Here is a 24120-nt window from a genome sequence, read left to right on the forward strand (position 1 = left end):
TGGTGGCAGGAGGAGTGATGCCAAGGTCTCTGGTGGCATTGGGTACTATAAGAGGGGGGGTGACAGCCCCACCACAGCACCCTGGGCCATGGCAATCATGCTGGGAGCTGTGTGTCTCACTGTGCTGCTGGGTTATGGTGGGTGCAGGCGGCAAGCGGGGAGGGGACAGGGTTGTGGGGGGACGGGATGAGACCCCAGCTGTGGCTGATGTCCCTTTGCCTGGTGTCCCACAGCCTCTGGATGCGGCCAGCCAGCCGTGCCACCCCTGCTGGACACCCGGGTGGTGGGTGGTGAAGATGCCCGGGCCCACAGCTGGCCATGGCAGGTGAGAGGAGGGACACTGGGGTGGGGAGCAGGGAGGGGAGGACAGGGGACATCCCTGCTCTGCTGCTGTGCCCTGGCAGATCTCCCTGCAGTACAACCGCTCTGGGGAATGGCGTCACACCTGTGGGGGGACCCTCATTGCCTCCAGCTGGGTGCTGACAGCCGCACACTGCATCAGGTGAGTGCTGGGGAGGAGGGTGGGAGGGGATCACACCAAGGAGGAAGAAATTTGTGGAGCCTGACATCCCTTTTCTTCCCATTGGTAGCTTTAGCCAGACCTACCGTGTGGTTTTGGGCAAGCAGGACCTGTCCGTGGAGGATGAGCCCGGCTCGTTGGCTGTTGGTGTGGAGAAGTTGATTGTACATGAGAAATGGAATTCCTTCCTGATTCTGTAAGGGATGGGACGTGGCAGGGATGGCTGGGAGGCATCATGGCTCAAGGACCCAGAGCCCCATGGCTCAGGTCCTCCCATCTCCATGGCTTGAGGTCCTCTGTCCTCATGGCTCAAGGTCTCCTGTCCCCATGGATGGTCCCTGTGGTGCAAGTTCCCCCCTCCTATGGCTTGGGGTCCCCCTCCCCTAGAGCTGGGTGTCCCTCACCCACATGGCTCAATGTTCCCTGTCCCCATGGCTCTGCTCTCCCCACAGCAATGACATTGCCCTCATCAAGCTGGACCAGGAGGTGAAGGAGACTGAGACCATTCAGCCTGCCTGCCTGCCACCCGCTGGATTGACCCTGGAGAACAACTACCCTTGCTATGTCACTGGCTGGGGACGCCTCCAGAGTAAGCAGGGGGTCCCCAGGTGGGGTCCCTGGGGGGGGGGGGGGTGTTGGGGGTGCAGGGTGTAAGGTGTGGGTGTCCTTGCAGCAAATGGTCCCCTGCCTGACATCCTGCAGCAGGCTCTGCTGCCCGTGGTGGACCACCAGACCTGCAGCAAGCGTGACTGGTGGGGCAGCACGGTGAAGACCACCATGGTGTGTGCTGGTGGGGATGGCATCGTCTCTGGCTGCAACGTGAGTGCTGGCATAGGGGGTGGGGGGGACTAGGATCATTGCTGTGATCCTAGTCTGTTTGGGTTGGAGGGACCTTAAAGCTCATCCACGTTCAGGGACACCTCCCACCAGCCCAGGGTGCTCCCAGCCCCATCCAACCTTCAACACTGCCAGGAATGGGGCAGCCACAGCTTCTGGGGGCAACCTGGGGCTCAGCACTCTCACACCAAACAATTTCTTCCCAATGCCCAACCTCAATCTCCCCTCTCCCAGTTCCAAGCCATTCCCCCTCATCCCATCCCTCCAGGCCCTTGTCCCAAGTCCCTCCCCAGCTTTCCTGGATCCCTTCAGGCACTGGAAGGTGCTCTAAGGTCTCCCCATTGCAGCCTTCTCTTCTCCAGCCTCAACACCCCCAACTCTCTCAGCCTGGCTCCAGAGCAGAGCTGCTCCAGCCCTCCCAGCAGCTCCAGGGCCTCCTCTGGACTCATTCCAACAACTTTTGGCAGGGATGGGCTGCAGCCCCCGTGGGAAGAGCAGGAGGAGAGGGCATGGAGCAGGGATGGGGTGGGTAGTAGCAGGTGCTGAGTGTCCATCTGCCTGGGCAGGGTGATTCAGGGGGGCCCCTGAACTGCCAACGGGAGGGGCTGTGGGAGGTGGATGGCATCGTCAGCTTTGGCTCTGGCTGGAGCTGCAACTTGGCCAAGAAACCGACGGTCTTCACACGGGTGTCTGCCTACATTGACTGGATCAACAGGGTGAGGGCAGCTTCTTTCCCCCCACAACCCTCCCCATGGAGGTGTCCCCATGCTCTCCCAGTCCAGGGGCTCACCCTGACCTCCACCCCATGTCTTGTTGTCAGAAAATCAGTGAGAACTGAAGACGTGGCACATTGGTCAACACATCTTCACGGTGATAAAGACAGAAGTGCTGAGATGGTTTCTGTGTCCTGCTTGTTATTTTGGGGAGGGGTGGTGGTCATGGTGGAACCAAGATCCCAGGGAGGTGAAGGGGGGAACCCCCAACCCCCCCAAGCTGCCTCCAGATGTGGGGAGGTGGGTGTTGAGACTTGAGGGTTGGCTGGTAATTTGGGGGATATGGTGCTGGGCCAGGGGCTGGTGCTGGTCCAGGGGGTCCTGGCTGGTTCTTGAGGGGGGGGACAGTTGAACTTGGAGAGGAGTAGGTGACCTGGTGGGTCTCAGGATCCTTTAGGGGGACTTGACAAGTCCTGGGATGTCTCAGGGGGACCTTGTTGGTGCTAGGCTGGACATGACCACCACTGGTTTGGTTAACTGGCAGGGTTTGAGGAGCAGGCTGCTTGGTCCTGGGGGGGTCTGAGGGAGCCCAGTTGGAGCTGGGCTGCCCCAGAGCTGCATGAGGTCTACCAGCCCCAGTGCCAGGACCTGCACTGCAGCCCAGGAGCCAAACACCTCACTATGGGGTTTCCTTCCACCATGACTGGAGAACCAAGGTTGGGAGGGCAGTGGTTGTGGGTCCCTGGGGGGGAGCCAGGGAGGAGATGTGAGGTTTTCTGGGGAAAGGGGAGACATGAGATGGAGGAGGGGATGAAGGGGCTGTCCAGGAGGTGCTGATAGGGGCTGTACTGTGTGAGACCCCTGAGAAGGGTCCTTCACCAAGCCAGGGCCACAGGGGTGATGGTCAACCCTAGTCTTGTGGTGGCTGCTGGAGGAGGATGAGCAGAGGGGACAGCAATGGGGACAGACTTGGTGAGGAACACAATGGGCAGAATCTGGCTTTGGAATGACTCCATCACCAGACCATGGAGCCCCCACCAGCACAAACATTCAGGAGGTCCTCAGGACCATGGGGGCAACCACTGGAGTCACACATGTCCCAGCTGGGGCAGGGCTGTGGGTCCCTTGGGGGCTGGGGTGACACTTGGCAACCCGGCCAGAGGTTTATTGGGCAGTGAGATGTGGGGTGGGATATCTCCTGGAGGATCTGGAGATGTATGGGAGAGTGCTACAGTAAAGGGACTCTGCAGCCCTGACCACAGAAAGTGTGGGGTGGGATCTGGGGTGGGCAGGGGTCTTGAATAAAGCATCCCAGCTGGCAGAGTGGTCTCCATGTCTTCCTTTCCCCCAACACCTGGACATGGCCAGACAGTGGGAGCTGGCTGGTGGGTCCTGGGGAGGCAGAACAGGGGTGCAGTGTCAGGGGGGGTGTCTGGGTAACAGTGAGGCTGAGGGGTCTGTAGGGACACTGTAACCTGCAGGAGGCAGAGATCCATGGTGTGCTTTGAGGTCCAGCAGGGAGGGTCTACACCAGTGACACATAGACTCTCAAACCTGAACCCTGCTTTATTAAAGCTTAATTACCCTTAATTGCTAAAACCTGACCTGGGTTACTGCCTGCTACATCTAGAGGCCTCTATCTTCATTAGAACTTCCCACAGCAGGTTCAAATCTTAGTATTTCTCGCCTCAGCCTTACACCCTGTAGCCCATGGTGTCATGAAAAAAAATATAAAAAACCAAGTGTTACTCCAGTTTCCACCCACATCAGTTCCTGAGAAATTTGGTTTAAAAACTTTAACATTAATGTTTGATACCTCTGCTCTGGTTTGGCTGAGTTCTAAAGGGTTGTAGGACATGAATTTGTTGCAGCATTTCACAACTCCAAGGACCTTCAGGAGGAATGCCACCCTAGCCCCCCACCCACCCCCATACCCAGTTCTCCCCCCTCCTGCCCTGGCACAGCCCCCCAAACCCTCAGCAGCCACCTGAGCCCCCTGCCCCTCCTGACAGTGGCACCTGGCACCCATCAGCATCCTGCTCCTTCCCCAGCACCCACCTGGTGCTCAGCTCTGAGATTCCAAGGAGTCCACATGGCTCTCCTGATGTAACTCCCCTGTCCCCAGGGCTGGTGCTCAGCCAGCACAGGAGCATTCCCAAGGTTGGGAACACCACCAGTGACAGCAGGAAGCTAAAAATATTCCTCACGTAAGCTTTTCCTTGCTCCTCCCATTTCAGAGAAGCTTTGGGGAGATGCTACAAGGGCCATCAGGAGACAGAATGGACAAGGGAATATAATACAAAAGGTATTTTCAAGACATTTTATTAAAAACAAAAAATACAATTTGCAAAAAATCATCCTGTTCCACTTCAGGGCCAGACCTGGCGTCCATCAGCTCATTATCCCAATGTCCTTATCAGCAAAGGGCACAAAACATGGCAGGCATCTGAAGATGATCCTTGGAGGCCAAGCACAGCCATGGAGTGACAACCTAGAGATGCTTCCATCAGCATGGAGGCCCCAGTGGGCATGTGCCAGGGGGCTTCCTTCACCATCCCTGAGGTTCCCCAGGGAACAGCACCCATCTCCACCTTAGCCAAGTTCACAGCCCACGTTTCTCAAGACAAAACATCTTGATAAGATAGAAAGACAGAGGCCATCAGGAGCATCACAGAGTCCTGTGTGTCACCCAGGTGCAGGTGTCACCTCACTGTCCCTCTAGGTGGAGACCAAGGAGCCTGCACATCATTTGGACATGAAGAAGAATTTTTTCCGGAGAAAATTGAAGCAGCCTGGGATCTGTTTGAATGTGCCCTTGGCAGAGACAATGTGTGCCACCTGAGAAGAGAGGGAGAGAAGCTGAGGAGCAGGATGCTTTCCCAAAAAACAGCCACTTGTGGGGAGCAAGGTAGCAAGGACAGGGAATGGGACTGTGGGCCAGGAGAGCAGGCAGAGCTCTTAAAATGAGACATTTTGAACACCAAAACACAGTGGTGTGCTTGCAATGGTGCCCCGAGTCCTGTCAGCCTGGAATTTAGAGGATGTGAAGGGATGTGCTTTGGTCTAAAGACAATTGTTTTAACAATTTCCATGGAAAATACTACAGCCTGTGTTGTCAGGAGTACTTGTGAGAGACATCTTAGCCAGGTAGAATTTCTCAATTTTCTCCACAGCATAAACAGCTCAATATCCTCATTTCAGTCTAGTGTCCATGTCCTGACTGACTGCAGCTCTGCCTCCTTCCTTCACTATGGCTACAAAAAGCAGAAAAAAAGGAGACAGTTACCCTCAGTAACATGTTCAGCAGGTCTTCTGAACAAGCATATTGCTCCAGCACACTGTCCAGTGTCTCCACGTACCACGAGCCACTCAACGCCTCCCTCCAGGAGACAAAACCTTCAGAGAAAAGAAGAAAAACATCACAGCTAAAGCATCTCCAGTTCTGGTCTCCCCAGTTACTGCTTCTCCCTTGGTGTCATCTCAAGTTGCCCCTCACTCCACTGACTTGGGCTGTGAAGCTCCAAGTTAATTCCCCTGTTCCCAGTAAAGGACTGGCACTAGTTCTCTCACCTGGAAAAGTTGAGTAGGAAACCAAGATGTCACTGGGGGTGGGCAAGCTGGCTACAGCATCCAGCTCATCCACGTTCCCTGGAGGAGCCTGGAAAGGAGTCGCATCTGACTCCAAAGAACCTCCAGGAGCCTTGTCTGGAGGTGAATCACAATCCACTACAAAGCCTCGGTCTCTTTCCTCTGCAAAAAACAGCAAGAAGAGAGCTCCTAAAATCCAGCTTAGCCCTGCATTATCACACATCCTCTGGTGAGAAAAAGATGAAAAGATGAAAATTAAAATACCTAAAAATATAAGATAAAAGCCCTCCAATGAGGCAAAGCTTCAGCCCTTCAGCTGAACAGAGCCTTGATCCATAATTCCCCCCATCCTCGTGGCCCAAGCCCTGGAGCAGCCAATCAGCACACACTGTTAATTCCCTCCTTTAATACCACATCCCTACTGGGCAGTAAAAACACTCCAGTACACCCAAATCAGTACACCCTCCTGCCAGAGGCTCACACCTGAGCCCTCAGACTTAACCCCTGCCAGCAGGCAGAAAATTATGGCCAAGAGTAAGAAGACAGAAACAGGCAATGGACAAAACAGGAGGCCCGCCTCTGATCATGTCTCTGAAGCCTCCTTACAATGTCTGAGCTGATTTTGGAGCTAAAACAAAGAGTCACCTCCACCACAGGCCTGGATGAAGAAGAGTTTGGGTTTTCCTCTCAAACTTGGGCACTGGGACCCATTGAAATAGTTCACAATCTTTTCAATTGGAATGGGTTTTCCATCCGTTCCATAAATGCCTCCAGGGAACTGAATGTGGCTGGTCTGCAAGAGGAAAATCCAGGAGCTAGTCATGGAGAAGGTGAGGCTGGCTCTGAGGGAGCCCATTTTCCATCAGGTCCTTTCTTTTCTGCCTCTTTATAGCCTCAAGAACAAATGTCACCTCCTGCTGCCTCCATCCAAATGCAAGGAGGCGCCCGGAACACACTAAAACCCAATGATCCAACTCCTCCAGTCATCCACCTCCACCAGTGACCAGGTTCTTCTGGGACAGCAGGCACACACCCTTTTCCTGATGATTCCTCTCCTCATCCTTCAGGGCCTCTGACTTGAAAAAAACAGCGTGGCCCAGCAAGAGCAGAAGAGACAAGAAGGACACACAGCCTCGGTGCAAGGGTCTGCTCCACCTCCCTTTGCTCTCTGCCCATTGTTTCATACACCTCAACTTCCCAAATGAAGACTTGTCCACTGGCAACACTGCACCAGGCTACACTGGAGTAACTCCTGTTTTCTTTAACCCAGATACAAGACTGAAACTCTTTGCAGATGGTGGAATGGCCACCAGATCCATCACAGCCACCAGATCCATGAGAGAGATGGGGTCAGTCCATCATGCCAGGCCTCTTCCCTCCCCCCCACAGGGCACTGCCCCCCTCTAATGAGCCAAGGAGAGGTGTGAGGAACCCACCTGACACCCATGGGACAGGATCACCACCACACAGCAGTCCAAGGCACTGTGGTCCTGCCGTGCCAGCTCCTGCAGCTCCAAAACAATTTCCTAGATGGAAAATGTCATGGGAAGAGTCTTTCACATCATTCCTCAGCCCCAGATAACTTCTGGGCCCTGCTCTTATCACTCTACCATGGCTCAGAAGGATCCAGTTGATCTCTTGGCTGCTTTCAGTCCAGCAGAAGAGGAATAACACCCACCCCATGGACACGCAGGGAGGAGAACCTTGTTTTACTGCAGACAATGGAGCTCCCTGCTGTGCTTCCAGTAAAAGCCAGGATAATCCCACAGGGACAACCAGGATCACTCCACAGGGACAGCTGGGCACATCCCAGCCCTGCTGCACCCAACCCCAAGGCTGCCAGGGCTCCCCCAGAGACACAATTCCCTCAAATTTCCCTGAAAAAAACCCACAAGCAGGAATGAAAGTTCTGGCAAAAGGGTGAAAACACGCCTGGCCCTTCCTGATTCCACAATTGTGGCATGAAAACTAAATAATAAATCATGGAAGAGGTTGATTGTTTCTCTGTGCAGCACAGGCTGGGGCTTCTAGGGTGCTGCTGAGCCTGGGGGAGGTGCTGAGATCATCTCTTGTCACTCACAGTACCTGGAGGCAGCCCAGCCTCACCTGAGCTGTCAGATCCCTGCGGGTCAGGACCTGGAAGCACAAAGCCTGGAAACGCTTCTGCAGCTTCTGGCAATCCACATCAGAGCCCACCCGAGTGCTGAGGCCTGAGCCCTGCCTGAAGGTGACGTTGTTGAGGATCAGGCAGTATCCACAGGGGTCACCTCGCAGCTCGTACACCTGAGGGGCACAGGGGCCATGAGATAAAGGAGGGGACTGTTCCCCTGGGGAGACCCCCCTGGGGTAAAGCTGTGTCCATCTCTGGGGTCCCCAGCACCAGAAGGACCCGGAGCTGTTGGAGCCATTCCAGAGGAGGCCCTGGAGCTGCTGGGAGGGCTGGAGCAGCTCTGGAGCCAGGCTGAGAGAGTTGGGGGTGTTGAGGCTGGAGAAGAGAAGGCTGCAATGGGGAGACCTTGGAGCAGCTTCCAGTGCCTGAAGGGGCTCCAGGAAAGCTGGGGAGGGACTTTGGAGAAGGGCCTGGAAGGATGGGATGAGGGGGAATGGCTTGGAACTGGGAGAGAGAGGGGAGATTGAGGTTGGACATTGGGAAGAAATCTTTCACTGTGAGGGTGCTGAGCCCCTGGCCCAGGCTGCCCAGAGAAGCTGTGGCTGCCCCATCCCTGGCAGTGTTGGAGGTTGGATGGGGCTGGGAGCACCCTGGGCTGGTGGGAGGTGTCCCTGACCATGCAGAAGGGTGGCACTGGATGAGTTTTAAGGTCCCTCCCAACCCAAACCACTCTGGATTCTGTGATCCTACAATGACAATGCCTGAACACCACCCTGCAGACAACACACTCCTTGATGCCCTGGGAAATAACCAGCAACTCTTGCTAAATAGGGAAATCTTTTGGTGTAACCAAACACTGACCAGATCGTGGCTCCTCTTGCCAGCAGCCAAACCTACAACAGACAACACAGGATGTTTAACTCACCACACTCCACAGGATTTTACACCCCATCCTTCTGACATCAGCCCTGTCACCTGTGTCGTGGCAGTGACAACTCTGAAGTCCCTCTTCCCACCCCACCACATGCTGGAAGGAGCATTTGGCACTCCAATCCCTCTGGAAGAGCCTGGGACATGGCTTACCCCGGGAGGGCAGTGTCTGAGGTCTGTCACTCTCAGCTTGGACTGGGATGGACAAACGTTCAAGGGAGTTCAGAGCTGTGAGGACACAAGGAAGTCAGACCTCATCCCTTCCATGCTCTGTGTAACCAACCCTGTTGCAATGACCCTGACAAAACTGGACACAACCCCCTGGGGTAAAGCTGTGTCCAGCTCTGGGGTCCCCATCAGCAGAAGGACACGAAGCTGTTGGAGCCAGTGCAGAGGAGGCCCTGGAGCTGCTGGGAGGGCTGGAGCAGCTCTGCTCTGGAGCCAGGCTGAGAGAGTTGGGGGTGTTGAGGCTGGAAAGACAAGGCTGCAATGGGGAGACCTTAGAGCACCTTCCAGTGCCTGAAGGGGCTCCAGGAAAGCTGGGGAGGGACTTGGGACAAGGGCCTGGAGGGGTGGGATGAGGGGGAATGGCATTCACAAGGAGCTCTATGCAGCCTTCTTTACAAGTGACACTCCAGGATGATAAAAATCAGGATGTGACAGCCTGGTACCCACCTCCAGAGGGATCCCTGGTGCCCTCCTTACTGCTGCATAACCCCCCCACCAAAAAAAAACTATCTGTCTCCTTGACACTTGCCTTTTTTGTGCTTTTCTCCAGGCAGCTCCAACTGCAGAGGCTTCAGGTCCTGCAGCTGTGATGGGGCCACAGCCGATGGGTGCTCAGACGCCTCCAGCAGGACATCAGCGAGGCTGCACTGCTCCGTGTCCCGCAGGATGGAGAGGAAGAGGGGAAACGCTTGCTTCCCTCGAGTCTCCAGGTCGATGAGCAGCTGCCTGGCTTGGTCTGCTCGGCTGCCAGCACTCTGCAGGGGAGGGAAGCTCAGGACAAAAAGCCTTCACTCCCAGGGGCCCGTCCGCAGGGCTGAGGGAACACGGGGGAAGCCCCCAGGCCTGTCACAGAGGACACAAAGCCCTCACATGGGCCTCTTACCGGGTCTGAGGGGGCACAGGGCCCTCCCTGGGGCCCTGAGAGGACATGGGAGCGTCCCTCCGGCCTGTCACCGGGGTGAGGGGACACAGGACCTTCCCTCCAGCCCCAGAGGACGCTGTCGCCACCCCCCACACCTCCAGGGCTGTCACACGGGGAAGGGGGTGTCCGTCGGGTGTCACGAGACAGCGTGCCCGCCCCCAGGCTGAGCAGACCCCACCTGCAAGTCCTCGATCATGGGCCGGGTGAAGAGCCCTCTCTCCTCCAGCAGCCCCCACAGCGGCTCCACCCGCAGCTCCGCCACCGCCCGCGGCCGCGCCCTGCGCAGAGCCCTGCGCTGCGCCTCCTCCATGGCCCACACTCCTCCGGCGGACCGGAAGCGGGGCGCGGTCTCCATGGTGACGGCGCCGTTCTAGCCGCTCCTCTCGCTAGCCGGAAGTGATTCCCTCCCCGGCTCCATGGTGACGGTGGGGCCGGGTGGGTGAGGGCGGTCCCAGTGCGGCCCTGGCCCGTGGCCGGTCCCGCAGCTCCGCTCCCCGCAGCTCCGCTCCCCGTGTCCCTGCCGCCGGAACTATGGAGTTAGGCCGGGCGGGGCTGGCCTGGGCCGCCGCGCTGCTGCTGAGCGTTCTGGGAGCGCAGGCGGCGGTGGGGGATTTCGATCCGTACCGCGTCCTGGGGGTGGGCCGGAGCTCCAGCCAGGCCGACATCAAGAAGGCCTACAAGCAGCTCGCCCGGGAATGGTACGTGCCTGACCTCTGAGCGTCCCCCCGGCACCGGGACGGGGGGAGCGGACACATCGCCGCGGGGACCGCTGCTGCGTGGTGGCATTGACCAACTTACCTGCTGGTCCCTGCCGGACCAGGCTCATCAGGCAGCTAGAGCTGGGCACTGGGTCTTCTGCTGGCTCAGGACACCCAGCAGCTGCCTTCCCGCTGGAATCCGTGCTGTCAAACCCTCCCGTCTGGATACAGGTGGGGGGAAGAAGAAAAGATCTCCTGGCTCAACGGGGAAACTTTAATTCCCCAGCATCCAGGGTTCAGTTGGGTTTCAGTGATGTCTGAGGGCAGCCCAGCCCCTCAGCTGGATCGGATCAGTCCGTGTTGTGCCCCTTGCTGGGCTGTGGAGCAGGCTGGAGGTGTTGCCTCAGGAAACAGCCTCACCCTGAGCTGTCAGAGCCTGAGAACCCCCCCGGGGCTGCAACTGGAGGTATTAGAAGACCCCAGTAGATATGTAGGGAAGGAGCTGAGGGCTGGTTCCCTCCAGCAGGCAGGAGGTTATACACTCCATCACCCCGTGGTGAGGCTGTTGGCAGTGGATCAGGTGGGGTGGGAAGGAGGGACAGGTCTGCAGGTGCAGGTGCAGTTTTGGGATGGGGTTTGGGCAGGGGCTGTAAAACCTGATCTCAGCCCCCAGGGATGTGGCTGCAGGACTGTGCCCATCCCTCTTGGCTCTTAAGGGATGCTGATAGCTCCACTCTGCCCCTCCCCCCCCAGCACCCCCAGGGAACTGCTGACCCCTTTTTCCTCTGGTTCTGCCTCGTAGGCACCCTGACAAAAACAAAGACCCGGGAGCAGAAGACAAATTCATCCAGATCAGCAAGGCCTACGAGGTAATGTGCTTTTCTTCCTCAGCTCCTGCTGTCATGAGGAGTTAAGTGACCTCATTTTTCCATAACTGGCTGCTGGGTGACTCCAGTCACAGATATTTACCTACAGGTGTGCTCTGTTCTGACTAAAAAGCCTCAGAGGAGGGAGGGGCTGTGTTCCCTGAGCCCCATGCAGCTGGGTGGCTTTGTCCATGTCATACACACACAGACACGTTCAGGGGGTGACAGAAGCAGCATTAACCACCACAGGGCTTGAGTTGCTCCCAATTACTCTTCTCCTAGGTGTCTGTTTGCACATCTCTCCTGCTCAGCTCTCAAAATCAGCTGCCCCAGTTAGCAGCAGCTGACCCAATCCTTCCCAGTCAGCCAAGCCCCAGGAAATGCAGCGAATCCTCATCTCCCAGCTGGAAAACATCCCTAGGAAGGGGTGTTTGGCTGCTTCATAAAACTTCTGGCACTTTCCAGTGTGCTGAGAAACCCTGGATGCTCCTGGAAAGTGCTGCCCAGGCTGAGGGAGGGGATTGGGGTCAGAAATGGGTGCTGCACTCCAGAGCTATGGGTTCTGCTCATTTAGGATTTGCCTTTTTTCACCCCAGCCAGCCTGGAGGTGATGGGACAGTTCCCTTTCCCAGAGCATTTCTCCCTTTTAGTCCATCCCTGTCCCTGCAGCAGTTGTTTCCTGAGGGAGATCATCATCAGGGCAGTTCCTTCAGGCTGTGTTGGTTTTTTTCTACCCTCTGCCTCCCAGATTCTCTCCAATGAGGAAAAAAGGGCAAACTTTGATCGCTATGGAGATGCTGGGGAAAGTAGCCAGGGCTATTCCCAGCACCAGCACCACCAGTTCCACCACTTCCATGAAGGTTTCTACTTTGATGAGTCCTTCTTCCATTTCCCCTTCAACTCTGAGAGGCGGGACACCTCTGATGATAAATACCTGCTCCATTTTTCCCACTACATCAATGAAATCCTGCCCGAGAGCTACAAGAAGCCTTACCTCATCAAAGTCACCTCTGACTGGTGTTTCAGCTGCATCCACATCGAGCCAGTGTGGAAGGAAGTTGCTCAGGAGTTGGAGGCACTGGGTAAGGACGAGGCCCTTCAGCTGGGGAGGACTTGAGTTTAACCACTCAGTTTCATAGAGTCACAGAAAGTTAGAGGTTGGAAGGGACCTCAAAAGATCACTGAGTCCAGAGCAGGGACACCTGCAGCAGTCGCACAGGAACAGATCCTGTGGGTTCTGAATGTCTCCAGGGAAAGAGACTCCACAACCTCCCTGGGCAGCCTGGGCCAGGGCTCTGCCACCCTCACAGTGAAAAAATTCTTCCTTATATTTATACAGAACCACCTATGCTGCAGTCTGTAACCATTGCCCCTTGTCGTATTGTTTGTCACCCCTGAGAAAAGCTTTACTCCATTCTCCTGGCACTCACCTCTTACATATTTATCCCTGTTATTGAGCTCACCCCTCAGTCTCCTCTTCTCCAAGCTGCAGAGCCCCAGCTCCCTCAGCCTTTCCTCACCAGGAGGTGTTTCACTCCCTCCATCACCTTGGTGCCTCTGCTCTGGACTCTCTCCAGCAGTTCCCTGTCCTGCTGGAATTGAGGGGCCCAGAACCGGGCACAATATTCCAGATGCAGCCTCACCAGGGCAGAGTAGAGGAGGAGGAGGAGGAGGAGAATCTCTCTCAACCTACTAGCCACACTCCTTCTAATGCCCCCCAGGTGCCATTGGCCCTCTTGGCCAGCAGGACACATTGTTGGCTCATGGTCACCCTTCCATCCACCAGCACCCCCAGGTCCTTTTCACCTCTGCTGCTCTCCAACAGCTCAGTCCCCAGCCTGTACCTGGGGTTGTTCTTTCTCAGATGTAACACTACACTTGTTCTTGTTGTAATACATGAAATTTCTCCCTGCCCAACTCCCCAGCCTGTCCAGGTCCCTCTGAAGGGCAGCACAGCCTCCTGGGGTGTCAGCCAGTCCTCCCAGCTTTGTGTCATCAGCAAACTTGCTGATAATAGTTTCCTCAGGGATTTAGCTCACAAAGTTGTCAATATCACACAATCCCACACTGGCTTGGGTTGGAAGGGACCTTAAAGCTCATCCAGTCCCACCCTGCCATGGGCAGGGACACCTCCCACCAATCCAGGGTGCTCCAAGCCCCATCCAACCTGACCTTGAGCACTGCCAGGGATGGGGCAGCCACAGCTTCTCTGGGAAGCCTGGGACAGGGGCTCAGCACCCTCAAGAAAAGAGGAAATGTCTCAAGAGGAGAGGACAGTGTGTTCTCTCTCCCCCTAGATAAAACCATGAGTTTGAAACCCAGGGACTGCAGGAGGAGAAAAGGACAGAGCTCTTAGGGACAGCCCCCACAGGGTGCTGGGTGAGGGATGGGTCTGCACCCTCCCATTTTCTGACAGGAGTCTTGGGGTGCTGCTGGTGTCTGCCCTGCCCAACCCAGTTCTCCTTTCTCCAGGAGTGGGGATCGGCGTCGTCCACGCTGGGTACGAGAGGCGCCTGGCCCATCACCTGGGGGCACACAGCACCCCCTCCCTGCTGGGGCTCCTCAACGGGAAGATAACCTTCTTCCACAACGCTGTTATCCGGGAAAACCTGCGGCAGTTTGTGGAGAACCTCCTGCCAGGGAATCTGGTGGACAAGGTGGGTTCCAGTGCTGCTCCTGCCTGTCTGCAGCTTCGCTCTTGTGAGTGGTTTTGGTCCCTTAATTCAGCCCCTGATCTGATCTGATCTGATCTGACCTAATCTGATCTGTTCTGATCTGTTCTGGGCCACCAACCCCTCTGACTCAGGCCAGTGAAATGAGGTGTCTGGAGAGCTGGAACTGCAGCTTCAACCCCTGGAGCTGGTGGCAGTGATCACCTTTCCCTAACTCCCCTCCTTCCACAGGGGCTGACAGCATTACCACACGGTTACACCAGCAACTCTTCCCGTGGTAACACTGTGCTGCCAGCACTGTACAAAAGCTGCCTCTAGGTTAGGAACTTGTGATCCTGCCCTGCCTGCTCCCTGGATGTCACTTCCCTTCTCCTTTCCTGAGGTTTCATTCAAGGCCCTTCATTTTGGGGCTGTGCACTAACTGGCAGGCAGTATCTGAAACACCCACAGGGAGACCCCGTTGTTTGTTCTGTCCAGTGTCAATTCTGACCTTGGAAACGAGCTGGCAGCACAAGCCAGTTACAGGTAAAACCTCCTGCTAGATAAAAAAATTCTGCCTTAGGGCCTCACAGGGACATTTTTGGCAGAGAACCACCCCCTCCAGCTATAGAGCCTTGCTCACCTCACCTTTTTTTTCCTTGGGGTCTTCAGCCTGGGCCACCCTTCCCAGCAGACTCCTGACTTGCTAGGTATTTGTGTTCTCACTCCCAAAGCAGGGTCTCCTGTCCCCAAAAAAGCTGTTTCACCTTCTGCAGCCAGGCATTCCTCAGAACCAGGGCCAGCAGGCTGCTCCTCTCTCTGGGGTCCCCTAAAGGAGCTGTGAGCTCCCTCTTTATCTCCTTCCCTAGGTCAAAGAGGTAGCAAAGCTGAACCAGAGCAGGTTTGATGGGGCTGGCAGGAGCCTGTTAACCCCTGGCTTCCCACTGTTGAGAGAGGATATGACTGATGAACAGTTAGGAGAAGGCATCAGCGTTGGCCTGAAACAGCATCCACAGAGGGTGCAATAACTAAAGGGGGTTGGGTAGGGGTCAAGGCTGATAGTTTCAGCTCATCTCCTGCATCAGAGCAGCCCAGGTCAGGCATTGTTGGAGAGACAAATCCACATCTAACTCTCTGTAACACTTGGACAGCATTTCCAGAGTGGGTTCTTACTGGGACACCTCATCCTGCAGCTGTGTGTCTGACAGCTCCGAGGTTAAACTCGTGCTGGTTTCCTTTGCAGATCACTGATAAAAACTACATCCACTTTCTCTCCAACTGGAAGAAGGAAAACAAGCCCCACGTCCTTCTATTTGACCACATGCCAGTCGTGCCATTACTGTACAAGGTAACATCATTTCTCTCTCAATAAATCCAACCATTCCAACAGCAAGTGTCATACTACAGTGAGCAGGGATGGGCTGAGACCTCTCAGTAGTCTTCACTGGTGGATTTGGTTGAATATGGCACAGCCAGGTGACCAGATGCACCAGGAGCTGGTTTCTCTGTCATGCCATAGAATCATAAAGGCTGGAAAAGACCTCTAAGGTCATCAGGTCATCAAGTCCAACCATCAACCCAGTACCACTGTGCCAAATAAACCATGTTCCTCAGTGCCACACCTACACTTTTTTGAACATCCTACATGAACTCCTACAAGTTTTTTTAACATCTCCAGGGATGGTGACTCCCGCCCTGCCCTGGGCAGCCTGTGCCAGGGCCTGACCACTCTTCCAGTAAAGAGATTGTTCCCAATATCCAATCTAAACCTCTCCTGGTGCAACTTGAGGGCATTTCCTCTTGTTCTATCACCTGTTAAATGGAAGAAGAAACCAACCCTACCTCATTCCAACCTCCTTTCAGGGAGCTGTAGAGGGCAATGACTTCTCCATGAATGAGAAGGTCTGGGTGGCATTTTGGAGGTGTACCAACCTTTAGTGATAACGAGGAATCTTTTCAGCATGTCTCATTTGTCTAAAATATCTATAAAAAGCCACCACCAGCACTTGGGGGAGAACATGTGGTTTGCTCTCTAACATAAGCACACTCTGGTGCTCTCTTCCCCCCCAGCTGACTGCCTTTGCCTACCGGGATTACCTCTCCTTTGGCTACGTCTACGTGGGGCTCCGAGGCACTGAAGAGCTGTCCCGTCAGTACAACATCAATGTCTACACTCCCACCATGATGATCTTCAAGGAGAACATTGACAAGCCTGCTGACGTGGTGCAGGTATTGCTTGGAGCCCTCTCTGGGAGCTTCTGGGGGGGATGTTGAAGGTTTTCAGACCCTTCTCACCCTGCTCAGTTCTGGCCTCTGCTTTCTGTGTCTTCACCAGGCACGTGATATGAAGAAGCAGCTCATTGATGACTTCCTTTCCCAGAATAAGTTCCTCATGGCCACCAGACTCACCAACCAGAGGCTGTTCCAGGAGCTGTGTCCCGTGAAGAAGTCTCACCGCCAGCGAAAGTAAGGCTCTGTGGGTGGCATATCCCCTGGTTTTGTTTCCTGAGGCTCTGGGGCTGCTCCCAGAGCCACTGTGGTTCAGTTCTGATGGAGAAGGGAAACATCTGCATTGGATCATGCTGGGTATCTGCACTGTTTGAGAAGTTTCTGGCTCAGCAGGATCATTCTGGTCAGCAGAAGGGGATGGTTGTTCCCCCCAAGTCCAGAATGGCTCTAATCCTCTGTCCTGTTGTGTTGCCCAGGCACTGTGTGGTCCTGCTTACTGGAGAAGGTGAGAAGTTTGCTGAGGCTTATGAGGCATTTCTGAGTTTTGCTGTGGCCAACACAAAGGACACCTTGAAGTTTGTGCACATCTACAATGATCGGCAGCCGGAATTTGCTGAGTCCTTGCTGATGAATGAGGAGAAGTACCAGGGAAAGTCAGCTGTGAGGGTTTCCTTTTTATTCTCTCGTTTTTGGTTTTTTTTTTCCTCTGTCCTTTTGTTCTTTTCATCTGTCATTCTAACTGGCATGGCTTTATGGAGGGTGCTGTGCCTTGATCTGACACCCAGTTCTGGGTAGTGGTTTGAAGCCTAACATCTGTCTCCTCTCTGACATCTGCCATGTTCTTGGCTTGCCCAGGTGGTCATTTTGGAGAGACGCAATAACGCCGGGAAGATTGCCTATAAAACCTTGGAGGAGGCCTGGAGAGGCAGCAAAGAGGACAACTTCATCCTCCTGGATCTCCTGGACCAGCTGAGGACAGACCCTGGCCTTCTCTCTTCAGAAACTGTCCTGGCAGACTTGAACGATGAACTCGCTCCTGTAAGTGCATGGCCCTTCCAGCTGCCTAAAAATCACATCACCCGTGGGGACATTGTGGTAATTTTTAAATTAGGTATATTTAAAATATCAGGGCAAGACTCTCAGAGGTTCTCTCACTGATGGGAGGAGCCTCGGGGTGTGCTCTGAAAGTGATTCAGCCCAGGGTTCTGGTTAAGGAGTGGGAGTCCTACCAGGGCTCTGGAGAGTGGGTTTGTAATTTATTCTTTTGCTTTTTTTTTTCTTTTTAAACAGATGTTCCTTATCCGATGGCTCTACTCCACACTGGATTATATCTCAGACTGCTGGGACAGTTTGTTTCACAGTAATTGGTAGGAACTGGGTGTTAATAAGTCTGGACTGGGAGAGGGATTGCTGGTACCTTGTTCAGATGCACAACAGAACCAGGTTGTTGGGAACAGGAATTCAGAGCATACCCTAACACATCAGTGCCTGTATCCTCTGAAGGTGTAGGTATAGAGAGAGCTGACACCACAGAGGTGTTAGCTGCTGCCTCCACAAGTCTGAACATGGCTTCTGCCCTCCTGAAAACACTCGTCAGTCAGTGGTTTTCAGCACTTCCCCGTTACCTTATTTTAAGCTGGCTCCTGTTTTCTTCTTCTCCTTTTGGGCAGGAGCAGGACAGTGCTCAAAATCTTTTTAAGAGCCCAGGAAAGGAGCTGAGTTTCTGGGGGAGCTGCACTGTGTTACTTGAGGTAGACAGGAACTGAGGTTGGAGTGGGAACTGCACAGCTCAGGGACCTGATTGCCCTTTGCAACTCTTCCCCTCAGGCGAGAAATGATGCCACTGCTCTCCCTGCTGTTCTCTGCCCTCTTCATTCTCTTTGGCACTGTTATTGTTCAGGCTTTCAGGTGAGTGCATGTCCTAAGATCCAGTCAATGCACCTCTGGCACTTCAAACCCACACAAGATGATCTTCCTTTGCAGTGATTCCAGTGACACGAGGGACTCTCCTCCCTCTGAGAAGGAAGAAACCGCCACAAAGACTGAGAAGAACGACACGAGCTTCAGCAGAGAGAGTAACAGGTTCCCTCTTTAATTCCTCCTGAAACATTTTCTGCTGAATTATTGCTTGGGGAGGATCTGTGCAGAGAAAGCAGAGCAGCAGCCGAGCTGGGCAGACACAGCAGGGGTGGTGCAGTCATGATGACATGGATGAGAGGGTGTTCAGACAGGACAGGGGTGCACAAACCTCCTTGTTAAGTGATACCCACTGAGTCTGGCCCAGACAACATCCTCAGGGAAAGAGAAGGGTCTGACTGACTTGTTGAGGAAGAGGCAAGTCTGGCCATTGCACCCATTAAGCTGGTTTCAGCTGTAGGGCAGAGGGAACAGCTTGGTGTGAGGGTACAAGGAACGAGCTCATGTTTTTTCCATCCTCTGTCCCTCCTGTCCCTCCATTCCCCTCTCATGATGTCACTATTTTGTGGCAGCAGGATTCCCAAAAAGGGCTTTGTGGAGGTGACTGAGCTAACAGACATCAACTACAACAGTAACCTGGTGCGCCTGAGGCCGGGGCACATGAATGTGGTCTTGATCCTGTCTAATTCCACCAAAACTGCTCTCCTCCAGAAGTTTGCCCTGGAAGTCTACACATTCACAGGGTAGGTGGGGGACTTCTCCCAGTGTTCTGTTGCTGTTTTAACAACTTTGGTGGCAAGTTAGGAGCAGTGTTGGCTTGATTGCCAGGAGGGGACATTTCTGGTGAAGAAAGTGGCCTCTGAACTCATTAGTGGCAACAAGCCACCAAAAAATGAGTGGCCTTTTTTGTCTGTGCATGGTGACAGTGGCAATGCAGCCACTTTGGCTGTACCCACCTTTCAATGGACAGAGAGCACAGCAGTGCTGCAGGTGAGGTCATTGTCACCTGGGCTGAACCAGGTTTAAAAAGAAGCTGTGGTGATGCAGCACAAAGGCTTTACATGTCTGGTAGGAATACAGCCTGACTCCAGAAATCTTCTCACCCTGCTTCTTCTCTGCTGTTTTCCCAGGAGCAGCTCTCTCCATTTCTCCTTCCTCAGCCTGGACAAGCACCGGGAATGGCTGGAATACCTGTTAGAATTTGCACAGGATGCAGCCCCCATCCCAAACCAGTACGACAAGCATTTCCTCGAGCGTGACTACACGGGCTATGTCCTGGCTCTGAACGGCCACAAGAAGTACTTCTGCCTCTTCAAGCCTCACAGATCAGGGGATGAGGGGGGAACCCTGGGATCAGGTGAGGATTACAATTCCTCACTACACACAGAAGCCAGAGGGAAATCCTCCTCCAGCCCAGGATCTAGATCCATTAAAAACAAATTACACAAATTGTCCTTTTGGATGGAACGACTCCTGGAGGGTTCCTTACAGAGGTTCTATATCCCCTCGTGGCCTTCGCTAGACTGAGGGATTTTAAAAGAGATTCTAACAGACAAAACTTTTTATGAAGATGGCAGAGGACTTCTCTTCCAGGAACACACAACCAAGCATTGACAAATGGACCTTAGGTTTTAGATGAACTCTCCTCAGGCCGGCAACTAGAAAATATCTCCCCCCCTCCGGCACCTGGGAGCACAGCCCAGATTCACTCCACCAACTCCTCTGTGCGTTTGGATGCCGTCCTACCCAAAAGCCAGGAAGTCTGTTGTTTTCCCTTCTTGTCCTGCTGCATCTCCTTCCTGAGATGAGTGAGTCACCCCTTCACCTTCCCTCTTGTTGAAGACAAACCTGTGACTTCTCTGCCATGGTGACTCGGCTGGTGACACAGGTCAGGTCAAGGTTCTGTCTCCCTGTCCCCGTGTGCATGGTGTAACACCAGTAAGATCCTGCAGACCCCCCCAGGCCCTGCCTTCCCAGCAGGCATTTCTATTTATCGGCGTTCCCAATGGTAAGTGATCTGGAATTAGGGGCTGGGAGCATCTCCCTCATAGCAAACCTGGAGCTGGGACTCCCCAGTGGTGTGGGCTGGAGGCACCTCTCATTGTTCCACGTGCACCTCCACCAGCTCAGCCCTAACCAGGGAGGGAGAAGAGGTTTTGCATGGCCATGAATACTGTAAAGGTGTTGAGCCATTTAAATGTCACATTATTTTTTTTTCAGATGCCTTTCTGCTTCTGTGAAGTTTAGATGATGTCTCCTAGAGCCATAATTTTGTGTCCTCAGATTGTAGGCGTGAGCCAGTCCATGTGTTACAGTACATGATCCAGTAGATGTGTTTAAAAAAACCTCTACCTTGCTGCTAGGGAGGGGGTCAGTCCAGGCTCCTTTCCAACACCCTGACACCTGTAGTACATACCAACCTTTCTTTGTATCAAGAAATCCAAATTGTTGTTGATTATGTTCTTGAAATGTTGTCCCAGGAGTGCTGTGTCATCAGACCACTGCCGACGTGTGTCTTGTAGGGGGCTGAAGGCACTTGGTTGCAGCCTCTCACCTGTTCCTTCCTTGCCACCAACCTTTGATTTCTCAGCTGAAGGGCTGCTGCCTTGGGCTTTTCGTGGTTGGCATTGAGGTCTTGGTTTTTTCCCCTCTTTGAACTCGTAGCTCTGTGTGAAGCTGTGGAGGTCACCAAGCACAGCAGTTGGTTTCTGCTTTGCTCTAGCAGTGCTCCACTCTGCCAGTCTCCAAGCTGGCCACCCACCCTCTACAAAATCCATGAATGCTCAGGTCATTTTATTTCCTTCATGCCGTAGTTGCTCACAAACCCTTGGCTTGCTGCATCTTCCCCTCCCTACCCTGGGAGCAGGTTGGTGTCCCACCACCACCACCACAGGGATCTCCAGCACCCTCTGTAATTACTTCCAAAATAAGGCTGTGATGCTACTGACTGCCCCTACGTGAGGTTACTTACGTTGAGCTCATTGAACTCTGGGCCACAGCTTGCACAAAGGAGGCCCCTGAAGCAGAGGGCAGGGAGTGAGGAAGGAAAGGAGGAAGGAGAAGCCTTCACCTTGCCCTGGCATTGCTGGACTTCATTTTCCTTTGGCTGGAGCAAGCACCATCACACTCTTGTGCTTTTCCTGTACAGGATGTGGTTAGAGTAAGGTTGTAGCCCTGTGGAAAGCTCCCTATAATCTTCTTCAATATCTGCAAATGCAAAAAATGCCATTCTTTGGGTCTCTGCTGTCTCTTCAGTGAGTCAGAAACCAGAAGACAACCTTTGACAAGTTAAAAAAAGTGCCTAGCTGTGCCACAGAAAGGGAATTCAGCCCCCTCCTCCTCTTCCCAAGTGAGCAAGACTCCAAACACAGTTGTATGATGCACAACTGCTGGAATCCTTTCTTTAATTTTAATTTTAGCACAGGTAACCTCCCCTTTTAGCTTGAGTCTTGTTTAACGAGGGCTTGGAGCAGCCCACCCTTGCTGGGATGGTTCCTGTGGAGCTGTAGCTCTGCCCAGGTCAGACTGGTTCAGCTTCTGTTGTTCTTTTATGGAAAAAAAAAAATAATTTCTCATGGGCTGAAGCAAGTGCCAAACTCTTCTCAACCCCTCGCTGAGCTTGCTGTGGTGTCCAGCATGGAGCACTGGCTGCTTGCTTCCTTGTAGAAGAGCCTGAGGTCCACTTGCCCTCTCCCAGCAGTCACCCACCCCAAGTAATGTTCCAACCTCCACCCCCATCACATGCTCTGCCACGCTGCACCTGGTGGTTCCTAACCCAAAGATGGAGGCAATCCAGTCCTGGTGACATCTGAGCACTCACAAGCTGACACAGCCCCCCCCAGTTGAAAGATTGTACCCAACCCCCCCTGTGGTGGGCAGGGGCTTGGCCGGGGGGCTGCCCCAGTTCTGCCCCCTGCCCAATGCTGCCAGGAGCCAGGACAGTAACAGCCTGAGAAGTAGGACTGAAAACTAGGTACAGATTTTGCACTTTTGATACTGGGGAGGGGAAACTAACTTATTTGGGAAAGTTGTCTCTTTTTTTTCCTGCTTTTTTTGTGATTTTTTTGTTTTGTTCAGTTTCTGTTGCTTTTTTTCTTTTTGTATTTGTGAACAGGCACTGATGTAATTTTGGTTTAAGACTATTAACAGACTCGCAACCAAAATAAACTATTTTACTGTCTGGCGAGGTGCCTCTTATGTTTCCCTGGGCCCTGCTCAGAAATTCAAGAACCCAAAGCCCTTCCTGACACAGGACACATCTGCTTCTCCCCAGCAGGAGATTCATTGCAATATCCCCCAACTCTCCCAAAAGCCCTTGGCCACTTTCAGCTCTCCTCCCATCCTCTACATACATGAATGGTGAGGGAAGGAAGCAGCACTGGGTGCATGCCTGCAGCTGAGCATCCCTGCTCCCAGGTGTCCTGGGAAGGGTCTGGGTCATAGAACCAGAGAACAGGGTCCTGTGGTAGATCTTCTCCCCCAGGGCTCTCTCCTGTGTGGGAGCATCTACGTGCACCAGTCCCAGGGGTCGTGCTCACGACAGGGAGGCCACATCAGTGCCCACCCAATGACTGATGGCCCTGCCTGCAGCATGGAGAGCAACCCTAGAGCCCTCCCAAGGCTCCTTCCCAGGTCCTTATTCTACATCTCCAGGTCAGCCACTCACTGGGGTCCTTGATGGTGCAATTTCCACCTGCAACAGGACAGGGCAAAGGGTGTAACAAGCTCAGCACTCGTTACCTTTGTCCCCAGGTGACTTTTTTAGCCCACCTTTGCCTTTACCCTGTCGCTGTTCGTGCACCCCAGATTGCACCCCAAGAGAAAACCTGAGGCTCCTATGTACAGGTCACCTCTTCTGTCCCTTGGAAAAATGGGAGGACCAGAGACACAATTCTGCTGGCGTGGGCAGACTGTGGAGCAGAAGCCTTGACCAGGGTTAAAAAATGGGTGCAGAGTTCATGGAATCCACTGCGTCCAATGAACCCATCAGGACTACAAAGTCCAACTCCTGTCCCTGTGCAGGGTCACCCCCAGGGTCACCCCAGGTACCTCATCACACCATGACAGCCCCAGCCAAATGCTTCTTCAAGTGGCTTCTTGGGCTTCCCAGTTCTGAAGTGGCTGCCAGTGGCAAATTGTCCCTCCTTACTCCAGAAACTCCTTTCTTCTGGTGATTCCCAAGCTGTGAGAGCTGTGAAAATGGACATGGGCCTTAAAAGAGCCTCCTAACTGAGAGAAGGAGGGAAAGAGGGGGAGAGGAAAGAGAGGAAAGAGAAGAGAGAAAGAGAAGAGAGGAAAGAGAAGAGAGGAAAGAGAAGAGAGGAAAGAGAAGAGAGGAAAGAGAAGAGAGGAAAGAGAAGAGAGGAAAGAGAAGAGAGGAAAGAGAAGAGAGGAAAGAGAAGAGAGGAAAGAGAAAGAGGAAAGAGAAAAAGAGAAAAAGGGAAAAAAAAAAGAGAAAAAGAGAAAAAGAGAAAAAAGAGAAAAAGAGAAAAAAGAGAAAAAAGAGAAAAAGAGAAAAAAGAGAAAAAGAGAAAAAGAAAAAAAAGAGAAAAAGAGAAAAAGAGAAAAAGAGAAAAAAGAGAAAAAAGAGAAAAAGGAGAAAAGGGAGAAAAGGGAGAAAAGGGAGAAAAGGGAGAAAACGGAGAAAAGGGAGAAAAGAAGGAAGAAACAGGAAGAAACAAGAGAAAAGAAAAAGAGAAAAAAGAAAAGAAAAAGAGAAAGGGGCTGCAAGAACTCAGTGTCTAACAAAAAGCAGCAGCAGCTTTGGTTAGGATCAGACCAGGATTACCAGGTTCTTTTTCTGCAGCTTTTTGCCCAACAGTTCAGTTGCTGTGCTGTGCCTGGCCTCTGCTCAGCCTCCTGCACAGCCCCACACACAGGAGCTGCCAGGCCCTCCCCTGCTGGCAGTTTT

At 53.5% G+C, this 24120-nt stretch overlaps 3 protein-coding genes across 6 annotated transcripts; 2 read left to right on the plus strand and 1 right to left on the minus strand.

Annotated features, from left to right (window-relative positions):
* The first annotated feature begins 82 nt into the window (after positions 1-82).
* CTRC (chymotrypsin C) lies at positions 83-2254 on the plus strand. Of its 2 annotated transcripts, none has more exons than XM_008491237.2 (8): positions 83-137; positions 234-325; positions 405-502; positions 591-716; positions 973-1109; positions 1194-1339; positions 1924-2073; positions 2178-2254. In XM_008491237.2, exons 1-8 carry the CDS (start codon positions 89-91, stop codon positions 2193-2195), a joined length of 816 nt encoding a protein of 271 aa, XP_008489459.2. In that variant the 5' UTR covers positions 83-88; the 3' UTR covers positions 2196-2254. The 2 variants fall into 2 exon arrangements, with proteins under 2 accessions (XP_008489459.2, XP_030319521.1); XM_030463661.1 differs by having other exon boundaries at positions 1924-2069; positions 2174-2254.
* A 2122-nt stretch (positions 2255-4376) lies between these two features.
* Positions 4377-10161, minus strand: CASP9 (caspase 9). Of its 2 annotated transcripts, XM_030463634.1 has the most exons (10): positions 10027-10161; positions 9456-9681; positions 8852-8926; positions 8630-8661; positions 7765-7941; positions 7095-7184; positions 6304-6451; positions 5641-5820; positions 5357-5466; positions 4377-4908 (listed from the first exon to the last, which is right to left on the minus strand). In XM_030463634.1, the coding sequence occupies exons 1-10, from the start codon at positions 10156-10158 to the stop codon at positions 4816-4818; spliced, it is 1263 nt and encodes a 420-aa protein (XP_030319494.1). In that variant the 5' UTR covers positions 10159-10161; the 3' UTR covers positions 4377-4815. The 2 variants fall into 2 exon arrangements, with proteins under 2 accessions (XP_030319494.1, XP_030319495.1); XM_030463635.1 differs by lacking the exons at positions 4377-4908; positions 5357-5466 and adding an exon at positions 5213-5324.
* A 94-nt stretch (positions 10162-10255) lies between these two features.
* DNAJC16 (DnaJ heat shock protein family (Hsp40) member C16) lies at positions 10256-22391 on the plus strand. 2 transcript variants are annotated; one of them, XM_008491195.2, is made up of 14 exons: positions 10256-10546; positions 11349-11415; positions 12161-12494; positions 13885-14069; positions 15307-15411; positions 16134-16292; positions 16399-16529; positions 16769-16952; positions 17148-17330; positions 17583-17659; positions 18120-18200; positions 18276-18374; positions 18782-18952; positions 19340-22391. In XM_008491195.2, the coding sequence occupies exons 1-14, from the start codon at positions 10380-10382 to the stop codon at positions 19734-19736; spliced, it is 2340 nt and encodes a 779-aa protein (XP_008489417.2). In that variant the 5' UTR covers positions 10256-10379; the 3' UTR covers positions 19737-22391. The 2 variants fall into 2 exon arrangements, with proteins under 2 accessions (XP_008489417.2, XP_030319574.1); XM_030463714.1 differs by having other exon boundaries at positions 18785-18952.
* The last annotated feature ends 1729 nt before the right edge of the window (positions 22392-24120 follow it).

This window comes from Calypte anna, chromosome 21, assembly GCF_003957555.1.
Source record: "Calypte anna isolate BGI_N300 chromosome 21, bCalAnn1_v1.p, whole genome shotgun sequence".
NCBI classification, from domain to species: Eukaryota; Metazoa; Chordata; class Aves; order Apodiformes; family Trochilidae; genus Calypte; species Calypte anna.